At 41.8% G+C, this 27,415-nt stretch overlaps 1 protein-coding gene across 7 annotated transcripts in view; it reads left to right on the forward strand.

Annotated features, from left to right (window-relative positions):
* Positions 1-3,922: 3,922 nt before the first annotated feature.
* Positions 3,923-27,415, forward strand: part of vgll3 (vestigial-like family member 3) — a 31,921-nt gene continuing 8,428 nt past the window's right edge. For 3 of the 7 annotated variants that reach the window (XR_011191442.1, XR_011191440.1, XR_011191444.1), the window contains exons 1-5: positions 3,923-4,491; positions 6,330-6,666; positions 8,108-8,602; positions 9,257-9,355; positions 25,155-25,232. Coding sequence is in view for 1 of the 7 variants with exons in the window: in XM_069197574.1 (XP_069053675.1) it covers positions 4,348-4,491; positions 6,330-6,666; positions 8,108-8,602; positions 9,257-9,297 (1,017 nt within the window). In the remaining 6 variants the exon portion in view is untranslated. Of the gene's footprint in view, positions 4,492-6,329; positions 6,667-8,107; positions 8,603-9,256; positions 12,622-25,154; positions 25,233-25,439; positions 27,341-27,415 lie in introns of those variants that run through there. The other 4 variants (XR_011191443.1, XR_011191439.1, XR_011191441.1 and 1 more) reach the window with 4 other exon arrangements.

Here is a 27,415-nt window from a genome sequence, read left to right on the forward strand (position 1 = left end):
TATGGCTAAGGGTAGATCTATAATTTGGTCAAGATAGATGGATGGATGTATTCATCAGAGCTCTTTTTAACATTTGGCAAAAAAACACTGGGTCATTGGAAACAGCAGTCAATTGAATATTTTACAAAACTGCAATCTTTCAAAACAAAAGGATATAAGATACAAAAAACAACAGAACTACAGTGATGAGTCATTGGAAGAGTATGACATCATCATCCCTCACACCTTTTGTGAACTGAACACTGTGTCCACATGGATGTCTAGTGGGTGTTCCTGAAATGACCACTCATGTTATTGGAAAAAATGCAGTAGGTCAAAAGCCAAAGACTGGGTCTAGATTCCCACAAGATTACCATAACTGCATAATAGGCTACTGGATAACAGAACCAGAATCCTAGCATCACAGGTGTCCCCTCTTCTTAAGAAAAAATATCCTAGCTGGACAAAATTCTGGAGCCCCTTAAAGAATTAGCTTCACATGGAAGAATGGTTTAGAAGCCTGAAGCTTGATATTTTGCATTTCTGAATGCATGGAAGAGGGAAAGGATGGTAGCATTGCTGCCTCATAGTGCTGGATCCCTGGGTTTAATTCCTGACCTGGAGTTCTAGCTGTATGGAGTTTGCATGTTCTCCCCATGTTAGTGTGGGCTTCCTCCAAGTGCTCCAGTTTCCAAAAACATGCTGGTAGGTTCACTGGCGTCTGGAAAGTTGACTCTGGTGTGAGTGTGCGTGTGTCTGTGTCTGTATGTACCCTGCGATAGACTGGCGTCCCATCCAGGGTGTACCCTGCCTTGCGGACAAGACTGAGTTACAGCATGAGACAGTGACTTCACACATCCCCTTACCATTCTAACTCCTGATGTTGAGTCCCAGTTCAGTCCAGAGCCTAAATAAACCAGGGAACTTCTGGCCAACCTAATTTAAAACTGGCCTTCATCTGAAATGAGTAAACCAGCACACCCAAGAAAAATGCTACGTACTGTAGGTGTCTACTTCTGTGGCGGGATGGTTTGGCTTTGTCTTGCTGACACTAGGTGGCAGCAGAGTGCCTAGAAGTTTCTTTGAGGATTGATGCTATCACCAGCACGCCATGTGATGGCCACTTCAGGATAACCAAGGCAGAACATGACAACCATTTCACACAGGAGGGAAACAAATCAAAGCTCAATCAACATCCAGCAGAGCTTCATGTTCTACAAACCTATGAAGGGCTTCCTGGTGGAACTGGTCTTTCTGTCATCTGAAGGGCAAGTGCTTACTAACAGCTCTTCTGAATGGACCAAACATCCAAAATCACTTGGATAGGAAGTGAGGTGATGAACTTCACTAGAGCTGCAACCCCACAAGAGAGGCCTTTGATAAAGCTTCACTTTCACTGTGTTCAGTCAATCGCATCTAGAGCTGAGTAAAAAGAAGGTACAGTACATACCACATCAGAGTTGCACAAAGGCAGCCTAAAATACTGGTTTAAGAATGATTAGTCAAACAGAGAGCAACCCACAACACACAACAATGTGGGGGTGAGTTTAATGATGATATTAGGAAAAAGCAATAAGTCTTAAGCAGCCACAAATCATTGGTGATACTTTTATAAAATTAAAGACAAACAAATGTAAAGGAAGTTCTATACATTTCCTTGTGAGTCTATTTTCTTCTTTGGGTGTGGTATTTAAGATACAACCAGTGTATCATCATCATTAACTACACATAATAATAAATATTGACTCTTAAACTGCAAAATGTGATGCACTCAAGGTCAGTAGTAAAATGTAGTTTTTGTGAAAAATGGTTCTTGTCCTCTTTCGAAATCACATGGGATAATACAGTATTTAAGGTTGAGTAGGAAAGAAGCACAAAACGTGTTATCGGGTCTTAAAACTAATATCCTTCTTCTGACACACATATTGTTTTTCATCACAGTCCAATGGCATTTGATCGTGCTGCGTGATGTGTGTTCTCAGAAAAAAAATGATTTTGTCGCATCGTAATGATGAACCCATAGGATGCTATTTGAAATAGGAAAAGCATGACGTGGGGTCGTATTTGCGGGTGATACTGTAGTCCTCAAGATACCTGTCTTATTTGTGATTAGGATTGTGGGATATGGAACCGAGTCTGCAGTTTCCTAAATGCAGCACTTCGAATGAGTTGCACAATGGTAGTAGGTGGCACTACAGGTTGCACTACAGTTGCAGATTAAGTGGGTCCCCACCCACCGCAGCGCTCTTCCACTGCAATGAAGAATGCAAGGTCGTTTTCAATTATGTGATCTGACCACTGAGTGGTGACGGGACACTCGTGGCCTTTGAGAACACTTAAGTTATGACTCAACAACAGGAAAGGCTAATGTCCTAGGAGCACAGAGGAGCACTGTCTGATGTCAGAGAGTGTCTTAAGAAGAGAGATGTACAAGTACCAAAGGCATATCCCACACATTGATCCCCTGTATGGGACACCTGCTTTGAAAGCCCTCCGTTACAAGGAAGCCTGACTCACGTATCTGAATGGGCTGAAGGTGACGCGAGACTGGAGATAATTAGTTTGGAGCAGGTGAACAGGCAGAGAGCGAGCTGTGGGCAGAGTGACGGCAGCGAGAGCCTGAAAGACTATTCCCGGGTATAATCTTGCCGCTCAAATGCTCTTTTGCTGCACTCTGACTTTTGGAAAGTTTGAAGTTGCTTTGTCAGAGAGCAAGGTGCGCAGTGCAGAACGCATTTTAGAAATGTTTTTCCTCCAGGGAAAAACGAAGGTTGCTGCTGGAAGAGGTGTTAGTGGGGCCAGCAGGGGGCACTCACCCTGCGGTCCATGTGGGTCCTAATGCCCCAGTATAATGATGGGGACACTATACTGTAAACAGGCACCGTTCTTCGGATGAGACGTAAAACCGAGGTCCTGACTCTCTGTGGTCATTAAAAATCCCAGGGCGTTTCTCGAAAAGAGTTGAAAAGAGTAAGGGTGTAGCCCTGGCTTCCTGGCCAAATTTCCCATTGGCCCTTACCAATCATGGCCTCCTAATAATCCCCATCTATGAATTAGCTACATTACTCTGCTCTCCTCCCCACTGATAGCTGATGTGTGGTGAGCGTTCTGGCGCACTATGGCTGCCGTCGCATCATCCAGGTGGATGCTGCACATTGGTGGTGGTGGAGGGGAGTCCCCATTACCTGTAAAGCGCTTTGAGTGGAGTGTCCAGAAAAGCGCTAAATAAGTGTAAGCAATTATTATTATTATTATTATTATTAAATGTGCTTTAGCATTCTCGTCTTTGTGCAAATTGCACAAGTGACAATAAGGCCTTCTTCATGATCTAAATAATTTACAGTATTTTCTTTGTGGGTGCATTTTAGCTGTGGATGAAGCTGGAAATTAGACTTTTTAGCAAAAAGCTTTCCTTACAGATGTACAGTAATAGACATATCGGACAGCAAAGAATACATCATGCTTACATTAACAAGGGTTGGATCAGTGGCATGATCACATAGTTTACATATACAGTAACAAGTTTGATCTGACTTCTAAAATAAACAACGAACTACTTGGAAAGTCAAAAACAGGATGTGAAAATATTCTAGCTTTTATTTTGGGAAACATTTCTCAGCCTTAAAAAATGCACTATTGGCAAAGGCCGAGAAATTTCGTAAAATATTTTGAAGACGCTGGCATGTAGCTCTCGCCGCTAAATGACGGCAGCCTATAGGAATCACAGTCCCCGTTCTCTTAACCGCCAGCTCCAGCCAAATTCCCCGTCCCAAGCCAAATCATTGCGCTTTACATTAGGAATGCTTAGCATCCGCACACCGGCTCCCGCGGCTCGTCCACCCGGGAACGTGGCTGCTCTCTGTCCAGCCGGATGCTGCGGGGGGGGGATTTTCAGATCACTAAAGGGGCAAAACCGACTTCACGATGCACTCCTGTAGCGCCCTGTTCAGTAGTAGCACAAAATGCTCTTCCAACCCGGCTTCCCCGACTGGTTTTATGACAGGAGCAGGGAGGGCATTTGGACCGCTCAACCGAATTCCTCCAATCGCCGCTTACGCCTGTGGCAAACTTCCCTCCAATCACAAGTCCCCCCCAAAAAAACTTCCCCGAGAGGAGTTCAGAGCACTCGCCTGCGCTCGTTTTCCACTCCTTGATCCTATTAGCGGAGCTGCTGGTAAATAACTTCAATGGGGATCTTTTTGTGTTTATGCAAATAGCGCTCTTTTCACTGCGGGCGAAGCGTCTTTGTCCTGCCGCAGGTTTATATAGAGAGGATGTTGACACAGGGGTTTATCCGAGTCTGAGGAGCGCAGGCTACCGTATTTTATTATTTATTTTTACATCTCCAGCTTATCTGGCCGATCTGCGATGAGTTGTCTGGATGTTATGTATCATCACCAGACGTATGGAGCTCACCAGTATTCATCGACATCAGCGGTAGCGGCGGCTGCGGCGTACAAGGCGGCATATTATCATCATCATCATCATCACCACCACCATCAGCAGCAGCAGGTGGGTCCCGTCTGATCGCTGCGCCCTTTGCGACTCTTCTCCAAAAACTCTTCTCTAGCGCTAACCTTGTAAACAACCTTATGTTGTATTTTAAGACTGTTTTACTATTGTTTTTGTACTGTTCTTTTCTCCGGAGCAGGTGCGGAATGAAATATGGGCTCGTTATTTCATTTTGTAGAGGGGTATGTGACAGGAGTCTTGTTGCGAGGGCTCTGACGTTCCTCTATGTGGCTAGTGCCCTGTAAACATCTGTGCGCAGAACTGGGCGTCTCAATTAAATAACTTCAAGGCGAGTGTTAATGAAATTCCTCAGCGAGCCTGAGCTTGCCGTGGCGTGGATTTCGTGTGGCCGCGGTGCTGACAGATCGCTCCCAGTGCTGACATCGCGAGCTGTTCAAGCAGCCGAAAGTTTCTAAGACATTCCGGCTTATGTGTTCGCCATAAAGTCAATTTCTGGACTTTCTTTAGCTTCTGCCATGTAAGGCTTATAGGGAAACTGTACAAATAGTTTGGTACAATTCAGTATGATGAACATATTACATAGCATACAGCATATACAGGATTGAAAAATGGGAGAAAAAGTCTTTTCGTTGTTCATTTAGTAAGGTCAGTAGGGGGAATGAAAAAATGTCATTCATAATCCATACGTACTGATTTCCTTTAAATGCATTTTTCCAAAAATAGATAATTATTTGAATATTATTAGTATGTGTTGCATATATTCCAGGGTTAAATTTAGAGGGGAAATCAGTTTTTTGAAAATCAGATGTCAAGAAAATAACCTAGATTCATGATTGTATCATTCAAGGTTCTTTTGTCTATTTGGCCATAAGATTCCACTGTTATTCAGACTTCTGCTCATTAGTAACTTAATCTTACAGTTGGTATTCAGTATCTACAGGACCATACAGAATTCTGGCATGGTTCTAAAATAGTTCTGGTGCAGAATCATCCTAATAAAAAACCTCACAAGCTTTAATCCTTTCTATACGACAAAGCTCAATATGCAACAAAGAAACCAAATCATTCTAATATAAAAAGTTTAGTTTTTTATCATTTTTTCCCCTTCATTTCTCACAGATTACATATCTGAAAACCATTATAGACATACTGTATATTAGACATAAGACTGTCTATATTACCTTATAGGCAGTAGCCAAAATCCATACACAGTACCACAATGACAGGGATATCAAGATCTGGATAGCACTGAAGAATTGGTCATTAAGAATAATTATCCTTCACTTGCATGTTTGAGCACATTTGTGTTCACACACATATACAGTATCCACGGTGCATTGTGCATATTGCTAGTCTGTATGAAGATGCTGAATTCTGGGCAGTACTTCCATTGCCAAAAAGTGAGTGAAAAATACACTGGATATAGACTGGATACATAGGGGCACTGCTCTTAGTAGTGTGCAAAATAAGAGGCATCTGTAATCCAATGTGTAAAGAGACAGCATAGCTCAAGTAGTGCGCTATTCCATAATGTGATTGTTAATTATAATAAATGTTATTTTATATAGTGCCTTTAAAGGTGGGTTTTCAAAGCACTTTACAGAATGACGAGAACAAAAAAAAATACACAATATATACACAATGAGAATACACAAGGAGAGTACACAGTAGATGGTGATACTGAATACACTAGGAGCAAAGGTTATGGCTGGGTAGTTGTAGAGGTCAGCTACAACCCCCCTCAAGCCTGTGGGCTCTCATTAAGGGAACCCTGCCTCGTTCGAGTCGGTGTGGAAGTCTTCGTCAGCAACAGCCCCACTCTCGGTGGCCACGTGTATCACTCTTCTCTGACGCCCCCTCTCTCCCTCTCTCTCCAGAAGAAGCTGGGCGCCTTCGGCAAGATGCAGGACGCTCCGGACGTGCGCGTGCCACGGGCCAAGCAGCCGGCGCAGGGGGAGGAAGAGGAGGAGGAGGAAGAGCGGGGGGAGGAGGAGGAGGAGGGGGAAGGGGAGGGCGCGCAGGCGAAGGAGCCACAGCCTGCCGAGACGGAGTACCTCAGCTCCAGATGCGTCCTCCTCACTTACTTCCGGGGGGACATCGGGGACGTGGTGGATCAGCACTTCTCCCGCGCGCTCAGCCAGCCCGGCGGGTTCAGCCCTGACCGGACCCCCGCCTCCAGGGCCGCCCGCACCCCCGCCAGCTCCATCTGGAAAGGTGAGAGGCTCGCGGTTTGAGTCTTCCGAGGGAATCGGAAAAGCCCACTGCTTTGGAAAACTTTGGAGTGCAAGAGGTTCTGCTCCGTAAACTGGTACCTGACATTTAAGATTAAAATGTATTTTCTCTTTTCGGCACCGACCGCAGAAATGGTGCTTAATGGTCTTTGTATTACTGAAGACTATGACACTTCTTGTGCAGAACTTGTCTGAATATTAGTCTTTTAAACATATGGAATATCCAGAGGCATCAAATATCCTCTAATCATCCTGTTCTACTTGCTAGCTTTTTCCCAGTCAATCCATAGTCTCTCAAGTTAAATTCTAACACCGTTCATCACTCCAGTCTTCTCTGCTGCTAACAGTGAAAAAGGAGGCTGAGGTCAAATCGTTGAAAGCAATATTTTACTAGCCTGCTGTCTGAGCAGAGGCTGGGGGTAATAAAAAGATTACCCGGGCAGCTGAAAGAACAGGAGTCACAATGTGCTTAAACCTTTCATAGTATTATATGAGGAAGACTGGGGGTTCCAATGAGCTCTTTGCAGTTCACTGGACATAATTCCGGTGCAAAGCAGTCCAACGTGTCCAGAGTATTTTGACTTTCGATTTGACGGCAGTGTTACTCAAGAGAGAAAAGAGATCGTGAGAAACCGACCGTTACTCTCAAGACGTACAGTAGAGTTTGTTTTTTGTGACTCCAGTTTGCGGAATGTCATTTTTTGGATCACTGTTTAAATTATTATTTTTTTACTTGTAGGTTGATTAAACTTTGAAAGAATGTAGCAAAACAATTTTAGCCTTAGTAGTGTTTTAGCTTTTTCTTTGTTGATACTCTTGTAGTAATGACATTGATGTTCAATAAATCGTAATACAGTATACCATTATATACTGTATATACAAATGACAAAAATCTAGTTAGCAAGATTCCGGATGAATGTTTTGTGAGGTGGATACAAAATGAAATGCCATGAAGCTCCTGTCATTACAACTCAAGATAATTTCCTGGAAAAACTGTATCGAGGCCAGTGAAACAATATTTCCAGTGTGTTTTCTTCTTAGTAAGGATAATAACCAAGTTACATGGAAAAATAATTGTGTTCGTTTTGATGTACAATAATCCTGAGCTTTTTTTAAATGATGTATTTTAAAAAAAGTCAATTTAAGTTTTCAGTAAAGGAAAGACCATTAAGCACCTTTTCTTCAGTCGGCGATAAGAGAGAAAATACATCTAAGAAAGTTGTAGATTGGTCCGGTGCTTAATGGTTTATAGATTTAGTGTCCTGCATTTTCCTTAACCTGAATTTGAATTTGACAATCGTGAACATTGTCACCTGCTGAAATATTTAACTGTCTGATTGACCAACACTTCGTCCCAGAGTGCCAGTGTTCAGTCTTCCTCCTCAGCCCCTTGTGTTAATTCCCTGTGCTCTCTTGTGTTACAGAGGGAGGGTCGCTGTCTGGTGGGCAGTGCATGGGTTTCCCAGCCTCTTTCTGGAACAGCTCCTACCACTCCCAGAGCGCTCCTGGCCTCCCAGGCATCCAGGCCGAGTTTTCCCCGGCCACTGCGTTCCACTCTCCCGAGAGCAGTGCCTGGGGGGGTCACGGACTGCCCCATTCACCTGCCGTGCCCGACTCCTGGCACTACCCGCTGGGGGCCCCCACCAGCCCCGGCTACCCCCACGTCCACGAGGTCTACTCCCACATGCACCACCGGCGTGCCCACCCGGCCCACCCCCATGCCCATCCCATGCTGCACCCCGCCCACGGCTCCGCCCTGGATCCCCGCTACGGCCCCCTGCTGCTGCCCAACGTGCACCCCGCCTGCAACCCCGCCCCCCACTGTGATGTCACAAAGAGCGAGCCGGACCCCGCCCCCACGCACACCCAGACCTGGCCGGCTGTCTTTCATACGGCGGTGGACGTGGGCTTTGACACAGGTGAGGGCAGCTGCCCAGCACTGACCGAGAATGGCCAGTACGCACAGGCTGAAACCCTACAAATATGCAACAATATTCATAAAATGGAAAGATTTTGGATTAATACGTGAACCCTTCATTTGCAATGCAACAGCAAATAAACACACATATAACCAATCAGAAAATGTGTTATTTTACTGACCAGCTTCTGAAAGTATGCAACTGTTCTGTAACACATGAATGTAAGCTTGTTCTGTAACTAGTTCTAAGGCTCCCTGATGTCTGGTCTGTTTGAACCTCTGAAAGGCACATTTATAAACCATTTTTTATTCTTTTTTTTTGGGGGGGGGGGTTATATTTGCTCTGTGGGGAAAAAAATCACTTAAAATAAAATAAATACCGTTTTTAAAGGTGTGAATTGAAAATATTCCAAATCAAATCTCTATTACTGCTCTTCTGCATAGTAACAAAATGAAGAAATTTTCATTTAAAGTATAGAAAAAAAAACCTTCCAAATACATTTAATGACTGATTCCCCCCCCCCTCTTTATTTATTTTTTTCGTTCATGTCCCCAATTGGACTCTTTAGTTGTTCTTCACTAATTTTACTCCAGCAAAGAGAGCTTGCCTCTGACTCTGCTGTGTGTTTAATTCATTCCTGTGTTCTCCCGGCAGCTCCAGACCAGGAGAAAGGGAAAGCGTCAGTCTGGTTCTGAGGAGAGGGCTCGGCCTCACGCAGGAACGCCTTTGGAGCCGTCTCCTGGCCTGGAAGAGGTGTGTAGTCAAGCCGTAGGGAGAATCACATCCTGGAACAGCTGCAGACTTTCTCGAATCTCGTGCAGGAGGGAAGGGAAAGACTTCCCCCTCGAGGCAAGCACAAGAATGTATGGGGGGATGTCTAAAGCAAACCAGAATGTCTGATATTAATTTTGCCATCTGGGTACTTGGGGGCTTGCATTGTTTAAACAATGAAAAATTGGGAGAGATGGAAGAGGCCTTGGGTCTCAGGCTTTGATTCGGAGCTTTGAGCCTGGAGAGGAAAGAGCTTGTTTCACAGGAATGCTGTTTGGAGAGAACCCCACCCTTGCCCAATTTCAAACAGGTATATTTTGCTATTTAATTACACATATATTTTTGTAAAGAATTAGAAAATCCTGTCGAGAGACGAGGTGTTGTTTCTTCTTGGTGGAGGTCATCGTTATTTTGGAGACAGATGAATTTTCGGTCCTAACTCTGTAAAGTTCTGTTTCAAGAGCTCGTGTCTGTTTAGCACTGGGAGGGACGTGGCGCAATTGTATTTTGCAGAAATCCACTTTTTTTTTTACTGTGTTTTTTTAAATAAGCGCAGTGCAGTGTTTCCAAGTGTTTAGTGTTAAATATGTTTTCTGTAATTTACAAGGCAGGGTTTACAAGCTGACTTTGACAAACGCTTTCAGATTAATTTCGTGTAACATCAATTTGTTGAATGGTTTGCTACAGTAGGTTGTTTTTTTTAGCAGACTTGTTTTTCAGACCTGTTTTGTGTTTTTTCTTTTTTTTCTCAAGTATTGAATTACAGAGCTGTTAATCGGAACCAAATCTATTTTTCGTGCCTTAGTTATGAGCTGGCTTGAAGTAAGGCTGTTGAAGCCTTACTGTAGTGATTTCCAGTAGGTTGTCTATTGCTTTAAACTGTCCTTACACAGAATCTGTGAAAAAATTGTATGAAAAACAGTAATTATATATTTTTACTTTGCTGCACATGACTTGATTTAGCAACCTTTGGTGTCGGTGGGGTGTACAGAATGTGTCTGAATGAAGGTGTACATGCACAGAGATGTGCATTTATAAAGCACAAACCAAAAATACTGCAGTCCATCACAAGTCAAAAAGAAACCAATTAAAGCATGAGAAAGCTTAGTGTGAGAAACGGAGATGGGCAGCCTACGGCTACAATTAAACAAAAGATGGTAAGCAAATGTGGTTTTTAATTTAATTTTTCAGTTTGGTGATGGGTTTTGTCTATCTGAGTCTCCTTCTTTAAATGCAACGTTTTTGTGAATGAGTGTTACAGCTCGGTCAAAGGGCACTTTTATCAGGTTAAGTGTTTTAAAATGAAATACATATTGGTTTGCAACAATCGTTTACTGTGCCTTTATAAATCCCATCAATATTGGCTGCACGTGATAGGAAACGATTCATTGTTGCGGCTATAATCTCTGTTTGCAAAATGGTTTTAAAATGATTTTATGCAAAACGTCCATACCCAAAAACATTGGCCGTCTAATTTGTGAGCACTTTAATGCACAGCTCCCAGATTGTCAGTGTCACCTCAGCTCAGGGCAGCAAACACGTATCCGCAAGCTAATACCAGATTTAAGACTGGGTCCAAATTCAGGACAAAGATAAACTGCAGGAATTAATGTACGAAAGGTCACAAATAAGAGTGCCACTAGGTCCCTCTAAGACATCTGATTATGTCACCTGAGCTTTTCACCCAGCACTTTCTGGAAAGACACCAGGAAATGTGGCTGGGTAGCTTGTTCCATACTCCCACGACCCTTTGTGTAAAGTAGTGACTCATGTCCTGACTGGAGGATCTTATCCAACTGTTTCTTGAAAGAAGCCAGGATATCTGCTTCAACAAAATTGCTGGGAAAGTTACTTCTGAGGTGTCCTATCCAAAACCTGTATAAAATTGCTATCCTTGCATATCTACAGTTTGTGTAAAATGTAATAGTGCTGTGGAATACTGTGGCTTTTCTCTCATTTTTTACCTGCCTCATGGCAGGACTCAACATTTTTCTGTAAGAGGCAGCCACACAGAATGAGGTTCTACAGGATATAAGAACCTCTCCAGATTCTGTGACATCGAGCCCCAGCAGAGAGACCAGACAACTCAGGGAGCAGTACAATCTTGTCCCCACATCAGAGATACTTAATTTAACGCTCCACCAGTATTCCAGCAGACTTTTTTCTAAACGTTTGGGTCTCACTTTTCAAAAAGGTGCCAAGTTACCACATTCATTCCCAATGTGTGCTTCTGTTCCTACTAGTTTTTCCAGCAGTATTTTCCTGCCTACAAGTGGGAAAGGTAAAATCTGGAAAATCCAAAAATGTTGTGTCTTATATTAATTTGGGCATTTGGCACAACTTGTGGATTGGCCAGTGTAACATATTAACTCAGCATCTCAACACTTACTGCACGTGATTTTGCAAAGGAAGAGCTCTCTTTTTTATCTGATTTGCTCTGGCTAAATGGCAAAAGGCATGGTTTTGCTTAGCTGCAACCTGGGTGATTTATTTCCAATGGATTCCTTAAAGAGAATGTCCAACACAGAAAGACCCTGAGGGATTATTTTATTCTATTAAAGTTTGATAAGGTGCTGTTTTCTGTTCAGTTACACTTGAGGCAGATGATAAAGCTCCCATTGTTGCAGAACAATGGAGAGTGTGTCAATCTAATTTGATCTGTTTGTGCCTATTGTAATAATACTTTTATTTCTTTTAATGTGTTTGAAGGGAACATAGTCAAATGTTAAGAACTACTGTATCTTAATGTAATTTCTTGCTTTGTACTTTGCGGTTGCACTGGAGGTGTGAGAATGAATAGGAGGACAAGGGTCACTGGTTCACCTGTAATTTGGTTGAATACCCCCCCCCCCCAATTGGTCAGATTGATTCCTCCTGTCTGTCCTTGGTCTTGCAGCAAACCAAAGTGAAGATACTGGAGCTCAGCAAAAAAAAAAAAGGAGACAAATTTTAAAAAACTTTTTACCATCCTCTGTTGTAACACCATGTTGTTCAAGTTGATTTCAGTATTACGTTTACTATTTTGTGTGGTGCGTCATGTTGTAAAGGGTTTATTTGACAGCATTAAGGAAAACACCTTCTCTGTCCAGCCTTGTGTTTAACGTGTCTCATGCTTTATTGTGTGTTCCTTGTTCTGCAAATGTTTACGCAGTTTATGTAATTATGTCGTCCTTAATGTATTATTGTATGGCCTTGTTCCTTTTGTATAGTGAGATGTAAATGTCTTTTTGTCAATAAAATAATTTAAGATGGAACAACTCATTCTTATTATTCTTCATATCATTTACCTTCAATAATCCATCCATTATCAAAAAGCAACTGATTCCTAGTCAGAAACAGACAAGTGAGCTTCCACTTTCACTGAATGCAGATGACCATGTGTAAAGTCACCCTGTGCTAGTGTTCCTGTTGGTCTTTTGATGATTAATGGAATCTTTGAGTCCTGGTTATACTGTACTGACTCTTAATAACCACTTCAATAGCCCAATTACTACAAGTAGTTCAGGTGCTCACACCTGAAGAAGGCTCCATGGCCAAAACGTTGTGTTTTCTTTCTTCTTTTTTTCAGCATGGAACAAACCTATTACTTGTTCCTTTGTAATTACTACAAGTACTAATTAGAACCTCTGTGCTTAGAAACTTTCAACTTACAGTAACAGACTCCTAGTACACCCTCACCTTAATAGACTGTTCTGGCTTGTTCTCACGTTTCACAATTAGAACTGATCCAAAACCACCCAGCTGGGGTCCTGTGTTTTAAAACTCTCTTACATTGTTAGTTGACTGTTTATCTTCTGCTCCCCTTTAGGGCCGAGCATTCTAAAACTGGAAGTACATATACATGGGGATGAGGTCAAACTGGGAGAGAACCCACTACATTGCCCAGTGTTCTTCTAAGACTAGGCTGTGTTGTCATCATGATTTTTAATTTAATCATTCAGATTCTGTGCAGCTCTCACCTGAGCAACGAGCAGGGCCAACAATAGCTTTTTGGGGGTCCTAGGCAAGACTTGGAAAGGGGAACCCCTCTAGATACACTACTATTATCAGCTCCCAGCACAGGCTTATTTTACTATTTAGAACTATTAAATAAATTAATTATATAACTAGAAAACATATTAACCAGCTTTGAGGAACACATAAGTTCCAAACAAGAACAAGAAGCACACATTTCACAAGACTAACATATTTTAACATTGAAGTCATTAATAGCAACATTAACAACAAATAATAATAATAAACAGGATCTCTGCTACTTTCAAACTATAGCAAATCTTAACTTGGATATTACTGCATTGAAACCTTTGTAGCAAGGAATCGTCACTGGAAGAGTGACAGCAATCCGAAAGGCTACAGGCTGGTTTTACAACCCCCCAATTTAATGAAATACAGGAGAAACCGCAAAGAAACCGATGCGTTTTAATGCCGATGACGTATAATTGCTGAACGTTTGTACTGCACATTTGCTTTCATGCTTTTGTTTGGCCCGGTAGCGCTGATTTTTAGCCAGGTGACCCACACGGCATGTGTACAATTGAAAATGTGGCTCATCTACCGTTCGCTGTTTACACGGATCTGACAGACTCGCAAATGCAATGCAATTGTAATGACTCGATTTGGCGTACAGTACCTCCGTTTTGAGATCACTTATCCCGCTCTTCTTTTCTGCGCTTCAGAAACGTACTCGATTATGAGTAGTCAGTTTTTCATCGAGCTTTCATTAGGATAATCCACGGCAGCAACAAAAAGAGACGCTACAGTATATCGATATTTTTCGTTCACAATTAAACGTGGCGGTTAAAAAAACTGTTATACACCTTAAGGAGCCTAAGCGGTGGCCTAGCTCACCTAGCAAAGGGGCCGGCTCTGATGATGAGCAATAGTCATTATGCGCCAGCTGCCCTACTATACAGCAGATCAGCTACAGGTGTGAGAGAAGTTTCCTTACCAGCTGAATGAAAGGGGAACTGCAAGGCCATTTTCATATTTCTGGGTTAGAAGGAGTCAGCATTGACGAGTGCACGTCAAAGCGCAATAAAAGTAATATGTACTGTACACTACAAAGTAACCATGTAAAAATGTACATCACAAAATAGAACAAAAAATTCCAGGTATGCGCCATGTTTTGCGATACAGAGTGAGACAACGAAACTTACGGTGACCTGTTGTGGCCCAATCAGACTGTAAATAAAGAGGTTTGTGAATACATCTCTTTGAATCCAATAGAAATATTGCTTTTGATTTTGAGACAGTTTGGCCCCCTGTTGTGACACGGCCCTTCCTGCTCACGAAGGCTTTAATAGAAAAGATAGAGGCAGGATGGTGGTGCAGGGGTTAGCCCTTGCTGACTTGCAGTGCTGGAGCCTCTGGGTTTGATCCCCGGGGTGCTGTCTGTGTGGAGTTTATATGTTCTCCATATGTTCATGTGTTGTTTTTTTTCCTGGTGCCCCAGTGTCCTCCCACAGTTCAAAGACATACTGGTGCATAAATTGGCAGAATTAGCCCTGGTGTGACTGTCTGTGCCTGTGTCTCTCTGCCCTGTGATGGACTGTTGTCCTGTCTAGGGTGTATCTTGCCTTGCACCCATTGCTTGTTGGGATAGGCTCAGCAATAATGCAGTTAAAAATGGATAGATGGATGTTTGCAGAGCAGAGTGTTAAAAATAAAAAAGGGTTTTAACAAAACACACACAAAAAAAACAGTACAGGTATAGGGACAGAGCAGACATACCAAACCACCACGAAACACCTGATAATATTTAGGAGGACAAATGGCCACTGTGATCACCACAAGCAGACAGGAGCGCAGGCTTTGTGGGCTGGCAACTACAGCCATGGAAATACAGTCACATGGGTTTAAAGGAAAATACGGTTTCCTTTTTAGCAGTTTCTGGTTTAAAAAAAAAAAAACAAGGGCTCTTTTCCTGAGTGGGTATATTAGCTTTTGAGTTAATTTTAAAAATGTCAATGAAATGCTGTGGTAAGCAATAAGTGAGAACACATTGACCATACTGTGAGGAAAATGGTGCCGGCATCTCATTTTTCCCCCCACTTTAGACTGCTGGAGTCTTTCCAGTCTCGTTCCTGATTCTTTCACCTCCTTCCGTCCTTCCTATTCCAGCTCCAGGACTTCAGAAAAGCCAGCGCACTTTCCAGCTACCTTGGGCATTAATCAGGCCCCGTCTTCTCTCATCTGTCTCACTCAAACCCTGTATGAAAATCCCAGACTGCACAGTCAGTGAAAAACAGACATGTTTGGGGTGGGGAAATTAGTAGATTTAAATGACCACAAAAATCAAACCTCCGACAAACTAAACAAAACCATTGTGTCCTGTCCAGCAAATAAGAACCCCAGTGGTTTTTATCTTGGATCCCTTAAGCCTTTTTATTATGATTATGGGTTTTGTTTTGTTTTATTTCTCCTTTTCCAACACTCAGACTCCGTATTGAAGCTGGTCTGGGGTTTTTTTATCCACACAATTTGTTCAGTCAGAAATCTGCTGAGGTTTCCCTGCTGTTCCTTTGGACAGTCACTAAGGGGAAGAGTAAAAACAAAATCAAGCTGTATTTAGTTGGTGTCCAACTGTCATTCAGAGCTTTGTTACTAAAGACAACAGTGACAAAGGAATAAAGTCCATACAGAGCTGAGCTGGCAAATTACAAAATCCTGCAATATGAAATAAATGATAAATATTACTATGTAATTTTAAGTCTATTTTATTAAAATATCTGCTTTGTACAGCTGTTTTTGATAGATCCAGTGTTCCAGAGCAAGTAGAGAAAAAACAGACGGAACACGTTTTCTGACAAACGTTTTAAAAACGTAATGAAAGCCGTTGTTTGTCAGCTTTAAAATTGGGATCAGCCTGTATACAGCTAAATGAAGTTTTGGGGAGTTTGGAACAAACATTGATTCTATCTTATTGTATCTAATATTCTGAGATACTGTACCTTAGATATCTGGAAAAGATTTTCCCAGCAGTAAAGCTATTCTCATTAGTAACCTATCATACTGTACAGCTTACAACCCAAAGAACTGAAGTTGCAATTTCACTATTTTTGAATGCATTACAAAAGCCTGTTTAGGTTATGGAACACAGACTGGCTTCAAATGTTTCTATGGACAACTAATAAAATTGAATAGAGCTAAAATATGAGGAAAACGTCATTTACATGTTTCAAATATGGAAATTATAGTAAAAAATAAGTATACTTGCAATATACATTACTAAGAGCCACTGCACCTCTCAGTGTCATTCTTGCTACTACTGTGCATGAAGGACCGTCAAGCTACTTTTTTCACTTGATCCAGGTCAGCACATATCCCATGATGGGTCATTGGGATAGCCCCATTCATCCCCAGATCTATGGTTTCACTCGAACTGTCTTTCGATTATGCAAGGCACCCTGGGAATGTGCCAATAACGCTCTCTTTGACCACAGTCCTGCGTAACCTGACTTGAATGAGTGGTGTGATGTGAACATGTACAGTATCAGCTAGCAATGGAGATTTTTTCCACCGGGATTGCCCCAACAGGGACAGCTGAGAGATGTGAGGTAGCAGAAGGAAGCCTTTCTACCCCCTGCACAGTGCTATTCTTGCCCTCCCCCCCCCCCGACACACACCCCCAACACACACACACTCCCCACTTCCAGGCTCTGTCCTTCCTTCTGGAAACTGGGAAGTGGAGCCCTGCCTGAGGCACAAGAAGCTAAGGACAGTGCTGAACCTTCACAGGGATCAAGGAAAGCACTAACGATCTAATTCCCCATGCTCGTGCTCGTGCTACTACCACCACAACACGCAGGCATTTGAAAGTCATCTTAAAACACTTGTTTTAACTCAGCTCATCGTTTTTCTTGGGTATTTGTAATGCACCTGACAACTGCAAATAATTTCTTGTGGCCGTCTCTCCTGGAATAGTCCTGGAATTCATTTGCATTTATTCTTTTTGCCAATTTTGCTTTCCTTCTTTAACTCTCACTGCTGTCACACTCATGGTCTCCTCATCAGTCTCCCCACTCTCTTGTCTCTTCGAGGTAGACCCCCTCCTTTGAGTTCTCTTGTGGAATATCACTGCACAGTTGACATCAGTCCCAAGTCTTCTCCTTCTCCTGTTTAAGGACTTTCTGCTTTACAGGGGATATCATTCTACAGTCTAGTACAGAGGCTCTTGGGCATTTTCAAAAATTGCCTCAGTCTTGTCCAATCTTGTTCCTGACTAGGCCTCTTTGGGCTCTTACTGTTGGCAGGGCAGACAAACAGTGTACGACACCTTCAGGCTACTGTTCCCTGCATCTGTGAGAGCATTCCTAATGGTCTGGTCTTCGACTTGAACCTCTTTGCTGATAACCTCCCTGATGCAGCCTCAGACCTTAGACTCTGCTGTTTTCTCTTCCTAGCTGTATTCCAGGTGCTTGTGATCCTCTTGTTTGTTCATCGGAGTGATGATATATTCACATCATTGTCTCCAGCTCCATAACTTTAGGGTCTACTGTTGCCTTCTGGACCTTGACAGCAGCTCCAACATGTAGGGGCTTCAGCCACGAAGGAGCCACCTTCTGCCATCATCAGTAGTTTCCTACTCAAACCCCAGAGGCATGATGGGTATTGGCGAGCCATCAGAAACTCACAGGTATAATCTGAACAGCTCTTAAGCCATACACCTTCCTTGCTCTGCTTTCTTGTAATTATTTTTGATTTGCCATCCATTCTTCTCTCTTGTCCTTCAGGGTGGCCAGTAACACTCAAAAGCGGGCTGGTAATTGCACTGCCATATTTTTTAATCTACAGCAGCGTAGCTCACTTGAAGCACTACCTGTCCCTCTACCTATTCATCTGGCAATCTAGATTGTAGCTTTTTTTGAATGAAATCTTCCTGATAAAAGCAATGTCACAGAGAAACAGGATCCCAGTTTGGTTAATTTTCAAGCAGTCCAAAGCACTCGTTAAAAATAAGTAGATGGACACTTAAACATCTGTAACCCCATTCAGCCTCTGATTGGATCATTCATTGGTTGAAATAAATACAAAAATAAGCAAAAAAACATTCATTTCTGTATAATCGTGTGGACATAGCCCCTGTTTTGTGTTCTGTGGTAATCATATTTACAATGGATATATAGAGGCAGGCAAATTCAATTTTTTTAAATAAAAGAGAAACTGAATGACTTAGAGGAAAAGCAATCTTATCCTTACCTGGCAGGTAAATGCTTGTTCCTCGGTGCTCAAATTTTACAGATAATTACAGGTCTGGTTCGGAAAATAAAGTTGAAAAAAATCCATCATTTGCCGTACAGAAAATAGGCAATCAGGACAGCTTCCTGTGGCGAGGAGCTGAGTCCTTGTAGTGGGAGAAAAAATTGTTTCTCAACTGGCCATTGGCATGAAGTTGAATGTCCAGAACGAACTGCCTTACTGCCTGTCAGCTGGGCTATATTACCTGCACAGTAAACTCAAAAACGCAGCTGATGATATCAGCAAACCCTTCAGACACGTGAATGACAATCGCAGAAATGGCCTTGCCTTTTGTAGGACCTACAGTACATAACTAATGAGCCCTGGCCAGGAGAAAGCCATGTCTCTCCATTTCTCAGAACTACAATAACATTCTGTCTGATATTACTACTAGTTTTTGCTATTGTATATAGGGGAAAACAAACTCAGATTTTTTTAATTTAATTAACCCTTACTTAACTATGTATTTCAGGTCAGACTTCTGTTCATATCCTGGAAAGTACTTTGGGATTTTATATAATTCCGCAGAGATCAGAGGAGTGGAGAAAACACACTGGAGCACTGAAGCTCACTGTAGAAACCCAGCACTACACACTGGAATGCTGACTGACTGCTCACTGGGGGAAACCAATACTGAAAACCAGAACCCTAGAGACATACACATAGATTGTGTGCTACCTGAAATAGCCAACATGATATTCTCAAGATAAAAGGTGGTGTTGTACATTGGTGGTGGTGGTGGTAGAAGGAAGTCCCCACTACCTGTAAAGCGCTTTGAGTGAAGTGTATAAGTGTAATTATTATTATTATTATTATTATTATTAAAAGTAAAAAAAAAAGTTTTAAAGTAGAAAAGAAAACAGCATATGGTGGGAAACAAAAAACAGGTAGAGATTAATTCCACGCTGAAAGATAGAAAGAGATAAAAACAGCAAGTTGTGCAATATTATTTGAAAACATTCTTAATTAATACTTTCAATACACATTTCATAATCCCTTTATGTTCAGCAATATAATATCACTCGGTCCAAGTGTGTGAGTATCTATATCATGATGTCATACATTATGGAAGTTTAGGTCTTGAACAGCAGTATTTCAAAGAGCTGTCAGCATCACTCCAGTTTGCTTAACTGATTTCTGTTAAATTGGTGAATGAACTTCTTCCCACCTAAGCACTTTCTGCAGCGACCATGTGAGACCTTTACAACACCCCAGTTCTTTTGAAAGCTCCACTCTAAGTGCATGAGCTGGAACACTCACCATTGTCGATGAGATTCTCCACTGCTCAGAAAGAAGTGCACCCTACCAGCTATGTCACTGTGTTCCTCAAGGACCTCATCGCTAAGGCTGGCAAAGTAAGGGAAGCTTTCCAGGGTCTCCTCTTGATTCACAGACAAGAGCCTGCATTTACAACCACGGCCACCTTAGGATGGAAAAAGCAATAAGTAGTACTGAATAATCAGGTACAGGCCTGCAGCTTCCACTCCAAAACAGGTGAGGAACAAGAACAAGAACAAGAACAAGAACAAGAACAAGAATAAGAATAAATCATCCTTATTTTACAGTATGTAGGGGCTTTAAAAGTGGGTTCTCAAAGTGCTTTACAGTAAGGAAAAAAGAACACAATGAGAGGAGACAGCAGAATTACACAATTACAAACAGGGTTTGGAATACGGTCAGGAAGCAAATGGGCAGACACTGAACCAGTTAAAGAAAACTTCTTCTAAAGAAGCTTCTGAGTCTTGATTTCAAAGAGCTCCGGGAAGGTGACCCTCGGAAATCCTTACAGATAGAATTCCAGAGCTTAGGGGCATAGCAGGAGTTGACCCTGTCACCCATGGTAAATAAATGAAAAAAACACCTTTAATACATTGAGAGGCTTCAAAAAATGTTGCTGCTAACTGTGCAAGGCAAAACTGTATGTTTTAGCATTTAGGTAAGAGCTATGAACATGGATAAAGATATCTGCTAAGTTACTAAGACAAAAAACAATAAATGCCATCACAGTTCAGTTGTATCAGTATATAGTAATATTTACATTAAATTGTGCAGCAGGGATCTTGAGGATTCAATAAGGTTATGTGGTACACAACAGGTGCAGGGATAATGACTGTCCATTGCAACCCCAACTTTGATGTCATTATTGATAGCTAATTGTCAGCCCTCTGTCCAAACATACCAGCTAACTAGGCCCAGCAAATGGTTTTTCTTCTGCTCAGCTGTGGCTCTGGTTACTGGCTGCTCTGTCATTTTAGCAAGATATCTGCCTTCCAGGATTTCAGTTCATCCCCGAGAGAGACCAGAGTGCGGAGCTGTCAAAACAAAACTTTTTTTTTCGTTCTCCACCACATTCCTACATAATTGGGCGGATGATTAGTCTAACAATCACTAACACAATGCCAGCTGTCTGAATCCTAATACCGCCTAAACACTACCATCCTCCTTCCAGAGCTGGTTTTTCCTTGCTTTTTCTTTGCCGGACCAGAACATGTGGTAATCATAAACCGAGATCCATCCCGGGCTGATCCAGCTCTTCGTACTCCTCTTAAATCTCCAGCAACAATTTCAGCTAATTTGCCGTCCTCATGCAACTCATTTCAGATTAAAAGCTACTTCCTATTGCTGTTTCGACATTAAAAGCAAGGTCAAGTTTGCCCAGACGTTACATGTGAACCCGGCTGTGTGTGCGTCTGTCTTTGCGGTGTTGCACACATTGTGTGTCCAGTGCATGTTTTGGCTTTTGTAGAACCTGACTGTTCTGCAATTACTTCAATAATGAAGAACCTGGAAAAGCCTAGTAAGGCAGCTGTAAAAGAGAAAGAAAATAGAAGGATGTAGCAATATGTTGCCAGATTTACAGTTCATCCTTTTTAGTTTTTTGAGTGAATTCTTCTCTCTTGTCTTAGCCAATTTCATGTATCTTTCTTACCAAATACTTTGGAATCAGTAAGTGGGTAGTAATTCTGTGATACATGCAAGCACTTTTAAAGATTGAAAAGTGCTTTGATCTCCTTTGTTTGACCACTTTGCTTTCCCATTTAGTACAAACATACTTCAAACTGCAATCTGACATAATTTAGTCAGATGCTAGGAGCCTTATAATTTTCAACATGGACTTGAAAAGCCCAGTTCATGAGAAGATATTTGACATTTGACATAAGGAAGGGCTCTTCCATTGTGTGTAAGAATCAACATAACAGATAGGAAAAACTAATTGCAGGTAAGACAAACCAAACACATGACACCGAAACAGAGTTTACGTGACTGAAAACAGTTATCTTTTCTTACCATCTCTTTAACTGCATTGCACTTGCTCACACAACTTTACACATTAACAACACATCAAGAGTAATTTTCAGAGCAGATTGCACAATTTATGTTTCCATTGCTTAAGTAGACAATCCTTCCATAGATGTGACTGGAATTAATCCTTCCAGTTTACGTCTAGGTCTGCCTGGAATTCTGAAGCTAAAACAGACGAGTGTAACTTTGCAGTTACACTGTACAACAACGTGGTTGGTGTTCAAATACTGCCTTCTGCCAGCTGAGTGCTTGCTTATTTACTGTACTTTGTTAAATTGGTTTTGCATGCTTGGAGGTTGATGAAACATTCAACTTAAATTACTGGAACAGAAACAAAAATATACAAGCAAAATAGGTACCATTGAAATCAACACTAATGCCTGTTTATAATCTGGGTAATAAAACCTTGTCTAAACAGTGTTTTGAATTGGCTAGCCATGTTCCTGCCCACCCACAACTTCATGAGCGAGGCACACTTTTCACCCGGTTGGTTTCATTTGAATTTTAAAGATGTAATTGAGCCCTAATGGTGCCATCAAATATTCATTACTGTGTTTAATACTTGATGAGGACTGTGGCAGGGCTCAATCGATAGGCACAATCATTTCTGGATTGAATTCTCAAATATTACAAAAGACCGTGCTATTTAAATGTTGCTCCTGGGATAGGAACCATTATATAATATTCAGTTCAGAGAAAAATTGAGCTTTACATGAAGCAAAGGGGGTGAATGAGACAGCACAGTCTATTATGCATATGTGCCACGACAGAGAAGAATTTAGTTTGGCCTTGTACAGAACTCAAAGCCAGACACGGACACTAAGATTTACACATGAGTGCAGAAGTGTAATGGCAGAGCTGGACAGTTCCACATGGTGTTTGGGGGGGGAGGTTATATTAATGTTGCAGGTCTGGGCAGATGCAGGAGGATCATTGCAATCTGATTTGCTGTGACAGAAATGGACAGTTCCACTTGGAGTTTGAGGAGGGGGGTCATTTTAACATGGCAGGGATTAGAAGATTACAGGAGAATTACTGGAAGCTGCCTCTCTGCAGCTACAATTGCAATGTCCTAACCAGACTACCAAGCTTAAGGTGAGCAGACTGTCTAGTATGCAACAATACAACACTCAAGGCACGTGAAGCCAAGCAGAACCAGGCTTCATTAGTACGTGAATAGATGGTTGACTGGGGAAAAACCATAAAAACACTATTAATTTTCCTCAGAATTTTTATATAGAGGCTACAAATCTCAAACCTTCAAATACATCAGTGGGTTAGTAATGGTTAATGGCCATATTAATCAGCACATTGCAATATAAGGTACATTATTCTCAAATAAAGCCATGTTATTAAAATCCTAACTTAGTGTTATCAGTTTCTATGTTGAGTGTTATAATATGAAACAACTGGCTGATCTACTGTGATTTAATTTTAGACCTTACTTTGTCTGTTTTTATAGACAAAGTTTCTCTTAGTTACAACACCCCCATTAGTTCAACTAACCGATGCTTTATGTTTGTTAAAAGATGGCTCAAAATGACAGAAATATACTCCAGATTTTGCCTTACATTTTGTGTTTTGGAAGCCCAAAAATTTTTACTATCAATACCCTTACAGTGAGAATTAATAAGAGCTCTTTTAGAAGTTTGCACCTGGTGATGGTCGAGCTAAAGAGACTTGACTAACAAGCACGTCGAAGTGGCATCGCCTGTCAATAGATGTAACTCGCTAATAACCATTGCAAATGGACTGCTTATGAAATTCTTGGCATTTACCTCACCTGGTTTCTGCTAGACTTGCTGACTGCAGAGTTACTGTGCTCGATCTGTTAGGCAAGGAAAGCAAACCAAGTTCTTAAGTGTCAGGTTCCTGCACGTTTAAGAGACCCTGAAACACAGCTGATTTCCCTTCTTATCCAAGTAATTGGTTCAATGAAGTTGCTACAGCCTGACATGGAATGAAAAGCAGTAAGTAAGGAGGCACTTAAAGACCAGGGTGGCCTACTCCTCACATTTTATCCCTGCCATTAGTAATGGACATAAATGGCTTAAGTGAAGAGCATCCAAAGACATAGGGATGATTATAAAGGAACTAAAGTAGTTTATTTTTCCTCCCTTTGCGTTATCTGTTTAATTGGTGAGCACTATTTCTGGAGAAAATAGAATTTCAAGCTACAGGTTCTGCAGAGTTCTACCGTCCATTTGCTTGTTGCTATAGCAAGAAGGGCAGGAAGTGGGCCTTCAGAGAGGAAGACTTTGTGGTACTGACCCCTTTGGACTAGGTGTGAAGCTGTTCCCTTCATTGCTGTTCCACCACCTGGAGTATCAGGATATGGACCAGTTCCAGACACAAATTGCCATTAATTCGTCATGACCCTGCAAATTAGTCTTCAAATTGTGTCCTAAGCTCTGAGCCTACATATCTAGTGTCTATATACATAGTGCAGTCTGGCAATCTCTGTGAGGAGCGAAACCTAAGACAGGCACCTTGACAGTTGTAGTTCAGGTTCACACCTGAAGAAGGCTCCATGGCCGAAACGTTGTGTTTTCTTTCTTCTTTTTTTCAGCATGGAATAAACCTATTACTTGTTACCTAGACAGTTGTTCACATTAAAGGCCAGAAATGACCCAATAGTAGATTTAATGAGCATGTGTTTCCTTTTTCAAGCTTTGCTACTATTTTCTTGTGAATGTAGTCAGTGAGGGCCCGAGCCTCACTTCTTTGTACAGTCTTTAAAACTCTAGCTAACCTTAACTTTGAAATCTCAGGTCCAGGGCTTCTACATCCAGCACTGCTTTAAGTTCTGTTATCAGCTCCTCTTCCTTATCGCTCTTCCCTGTCTCTCTGTCAAGGAAGGCTGCTGTTGTTAAAGTTGCATGCCTTTCCTCTGCAGCTAGTGAACAGCTAGGATGATGTTAAGACTGCAATGAGGTATAGGCTAGCATGATGCCAAGTGTTAATTAGGTTCAGGGTTCAGCAGGAGTTTAAAAGTGCATGATCTGTCCAAAACAATCAGCACCAGGGTCTCCAGTCTCCCTTTCCAGCTCAGCTCAGCTGTTTCCTGCCACTCAGGAAATAAGCATCATGTTCTTCTGCAGGTTTTAGTTAGTTTGTTTTTCACTTCAGTTTTTGGTTTATCTGGCAGTGAAGATGTTCACTCAATCTGCAACTGACTTCATACCCAGGCTCTTGCTAATTTAAATGTGTTTTTTTTTGTCATATGACTGATCTGGTCCAGTAAAGCCTTGAAAAGATGGAGAAACAGCGCAGGTCCTGCCAGACTGACCACTCGCTGCTCTCTGAATGGATGTAACAGGTCAGTAAAAAGGTCACATGTCTTTGACAGAGGACAGCCAGCAAAAGAACATGTCCTTAAAGTCTGACAAATGTTCATATTTGTTGTCTTTTTCACCCCTATTACTCATTACAGATCTCGTTTAGCATTATGCAGCGTTTAAATTCCCACTCCAGGTTTGTAGGACTTCCTATAATCTTTCTTCCACTTCCCCTGTTTTACTCTCAGTCTTCAGGTCCACACAGTCTTTGAGTGGCAGGAGAATTTGCTGCCACCAGCTCTGACAGTGAGAAGTGCACAGGTGAAACAGGACTCCCAGCTGGAGGTTTATATTGCACACAGGGGGCAACAGCTTAAAAATTCAATTTCCTGCTTAACCGATGTAGCAGAATACAGTCATGAATGAAAATCTCAGCCGGCGATCACCGAGGAGCAGAGCAGCATGTTTTTACTGATATATTACACAGCTTCCGTATTCCTACTCATTTCCTCCAGTTTGATGCAGTTAGAATGAAGTGTTCTCATCCCTGTGTCCATCACTTAACCCCCCCCACAGCCCCCAAATGCACTGGGACAGCAAAGGCAACACTTATATTTGTTTTATACTGAAAGGAGAACTGCAACACTATTTTTATATTTCGGGGCTAGAAAGAATCAGCATTAATGTGTGCATTTCAAACCACAATTAAAGTAAAATGTACACAGTAACTTGCAAAAGCTCTAATTTATGTAACAAAATTAACAATATTTTTCCAGGTATGTGCAACGCCACAAAGTGTGTTGCGGCCCTAGGACACTGTGAGCAAGCAGGCTTGTGAATACATCTCTTTCAATTCAATAGAAATATTGCTCTTGAATTTGAGATGGTTTTGCCTACAAATACTTCTGTCTTCTTATCTCTGCATGCAGATCACATTGGAACATTTCTGCAGTGATATGTCTACTGCACAACCTGTACTCATTTGTTCATACATCTCATTACATTAGTCATTAAGGGGACTAGTGAGCAGGAAGGGGTCGCTTCATGTTGCAATTCTTGTGACCTCTCTCTCTCGGCAGTGGCGAGACCAGGGGTTTGTGACAACATGGCGACATAAACTACTTTCACAAAGCTCACGGCTGTGTGCTTGATTCGGAATTTGTCAAATTGCCCTATAACATCAGTGAATTTACTTTTTTGTTACCGAGATATAATAACCAGTCTGAGAAACTGGGACTGCAGTTCCCCTTTAAGAAATTTGTATTTGTGAGCATGAGATTAACATGAATAAATAGAAGATTTATTTGGGGGGTCATTTCATGCCTACATTCGAAACCAGCCCAGTGATTTCGCGTGCCAGAGGTGCTCATGGATCCCCACGTCAGGACATTACCTCCAGTGTGCTTCCGAATCTGCTTGGAAGGACGAAAATGACTCAGGGGAGTTTTGGAACAAAGGTTTTATGGACAGATGGGATGAGGTTGAAGCCTTACCGAAGTGATGGGAAGATTAAAGTGTGAGGAAAGAAAGAACGTCAGCTCATCCATGCTGGCGTTAGTTAGAAACCTTTTTTTCTGCTTGTGCAGAAGACGAAGCTTCCGTTCCTCTTGGGGGGCACTTCACCACAACGTACTGAAGGAAACCAAAACCATCATCCAGCGCAACCAGGGAGTTCATCAGGGGAAAAAAGTAGCAAAACCTCAGATTGCTCGAGTCCGTCTCCAGATTTAAACGCAAATGAGAATGCATTTTATATACTGAGGGAAAAAAAACTATTCAGAATTGGCACGAACTCAAAGTGGCTGCATTAAAGCATCTCAGCCGATTACACAAAGGGTCTGGTGAGGTTACTGGGTCGCAAACCTCAGGCAGTTATTGCTGCAAAGGAAAAAATGACTTTGAACTCTGAAATTGGCTGAAAGTGAGCGTGTCCCAAAACTTATGGTCACTGGGTTGAAAACCAAGAATGTTTTTGTTTTGATAAGATCAAATAAGAGATAACCCAAAGATAACAATTTTGGCTTTTTTGTCACTTTTTGACGGCACATCATATTGATATTTACATCATTAAATGCAAAATAATAACACAGCTGAAAGATAAATACCCAAAATGCTTTTTCTATTGTTTTTTTTTTTGCTATTACGAAGAGAAAACACATTCAACCAATCTGGCTCTTGAAAACTTGTAAACAAATGTTCTGTTGAAATTAGAGGCCATTATGGC

This window comes from Lepisosteus oculatus, chromosome 13 (assembly GCF_040954835.1).
Source record: "Lepisosteus oculatus isolate fLepOcu1 chromosome 13, fLepOcu1.hap2, whole genome shotgun sequence".
NCBI classification, from domain to species: Eukaryota; Metazoa; Chordata; class Actinopteri; order Semionotiformes; family Lepisosteidae; genus Lepisosteus; species Lepisosteus oculatus.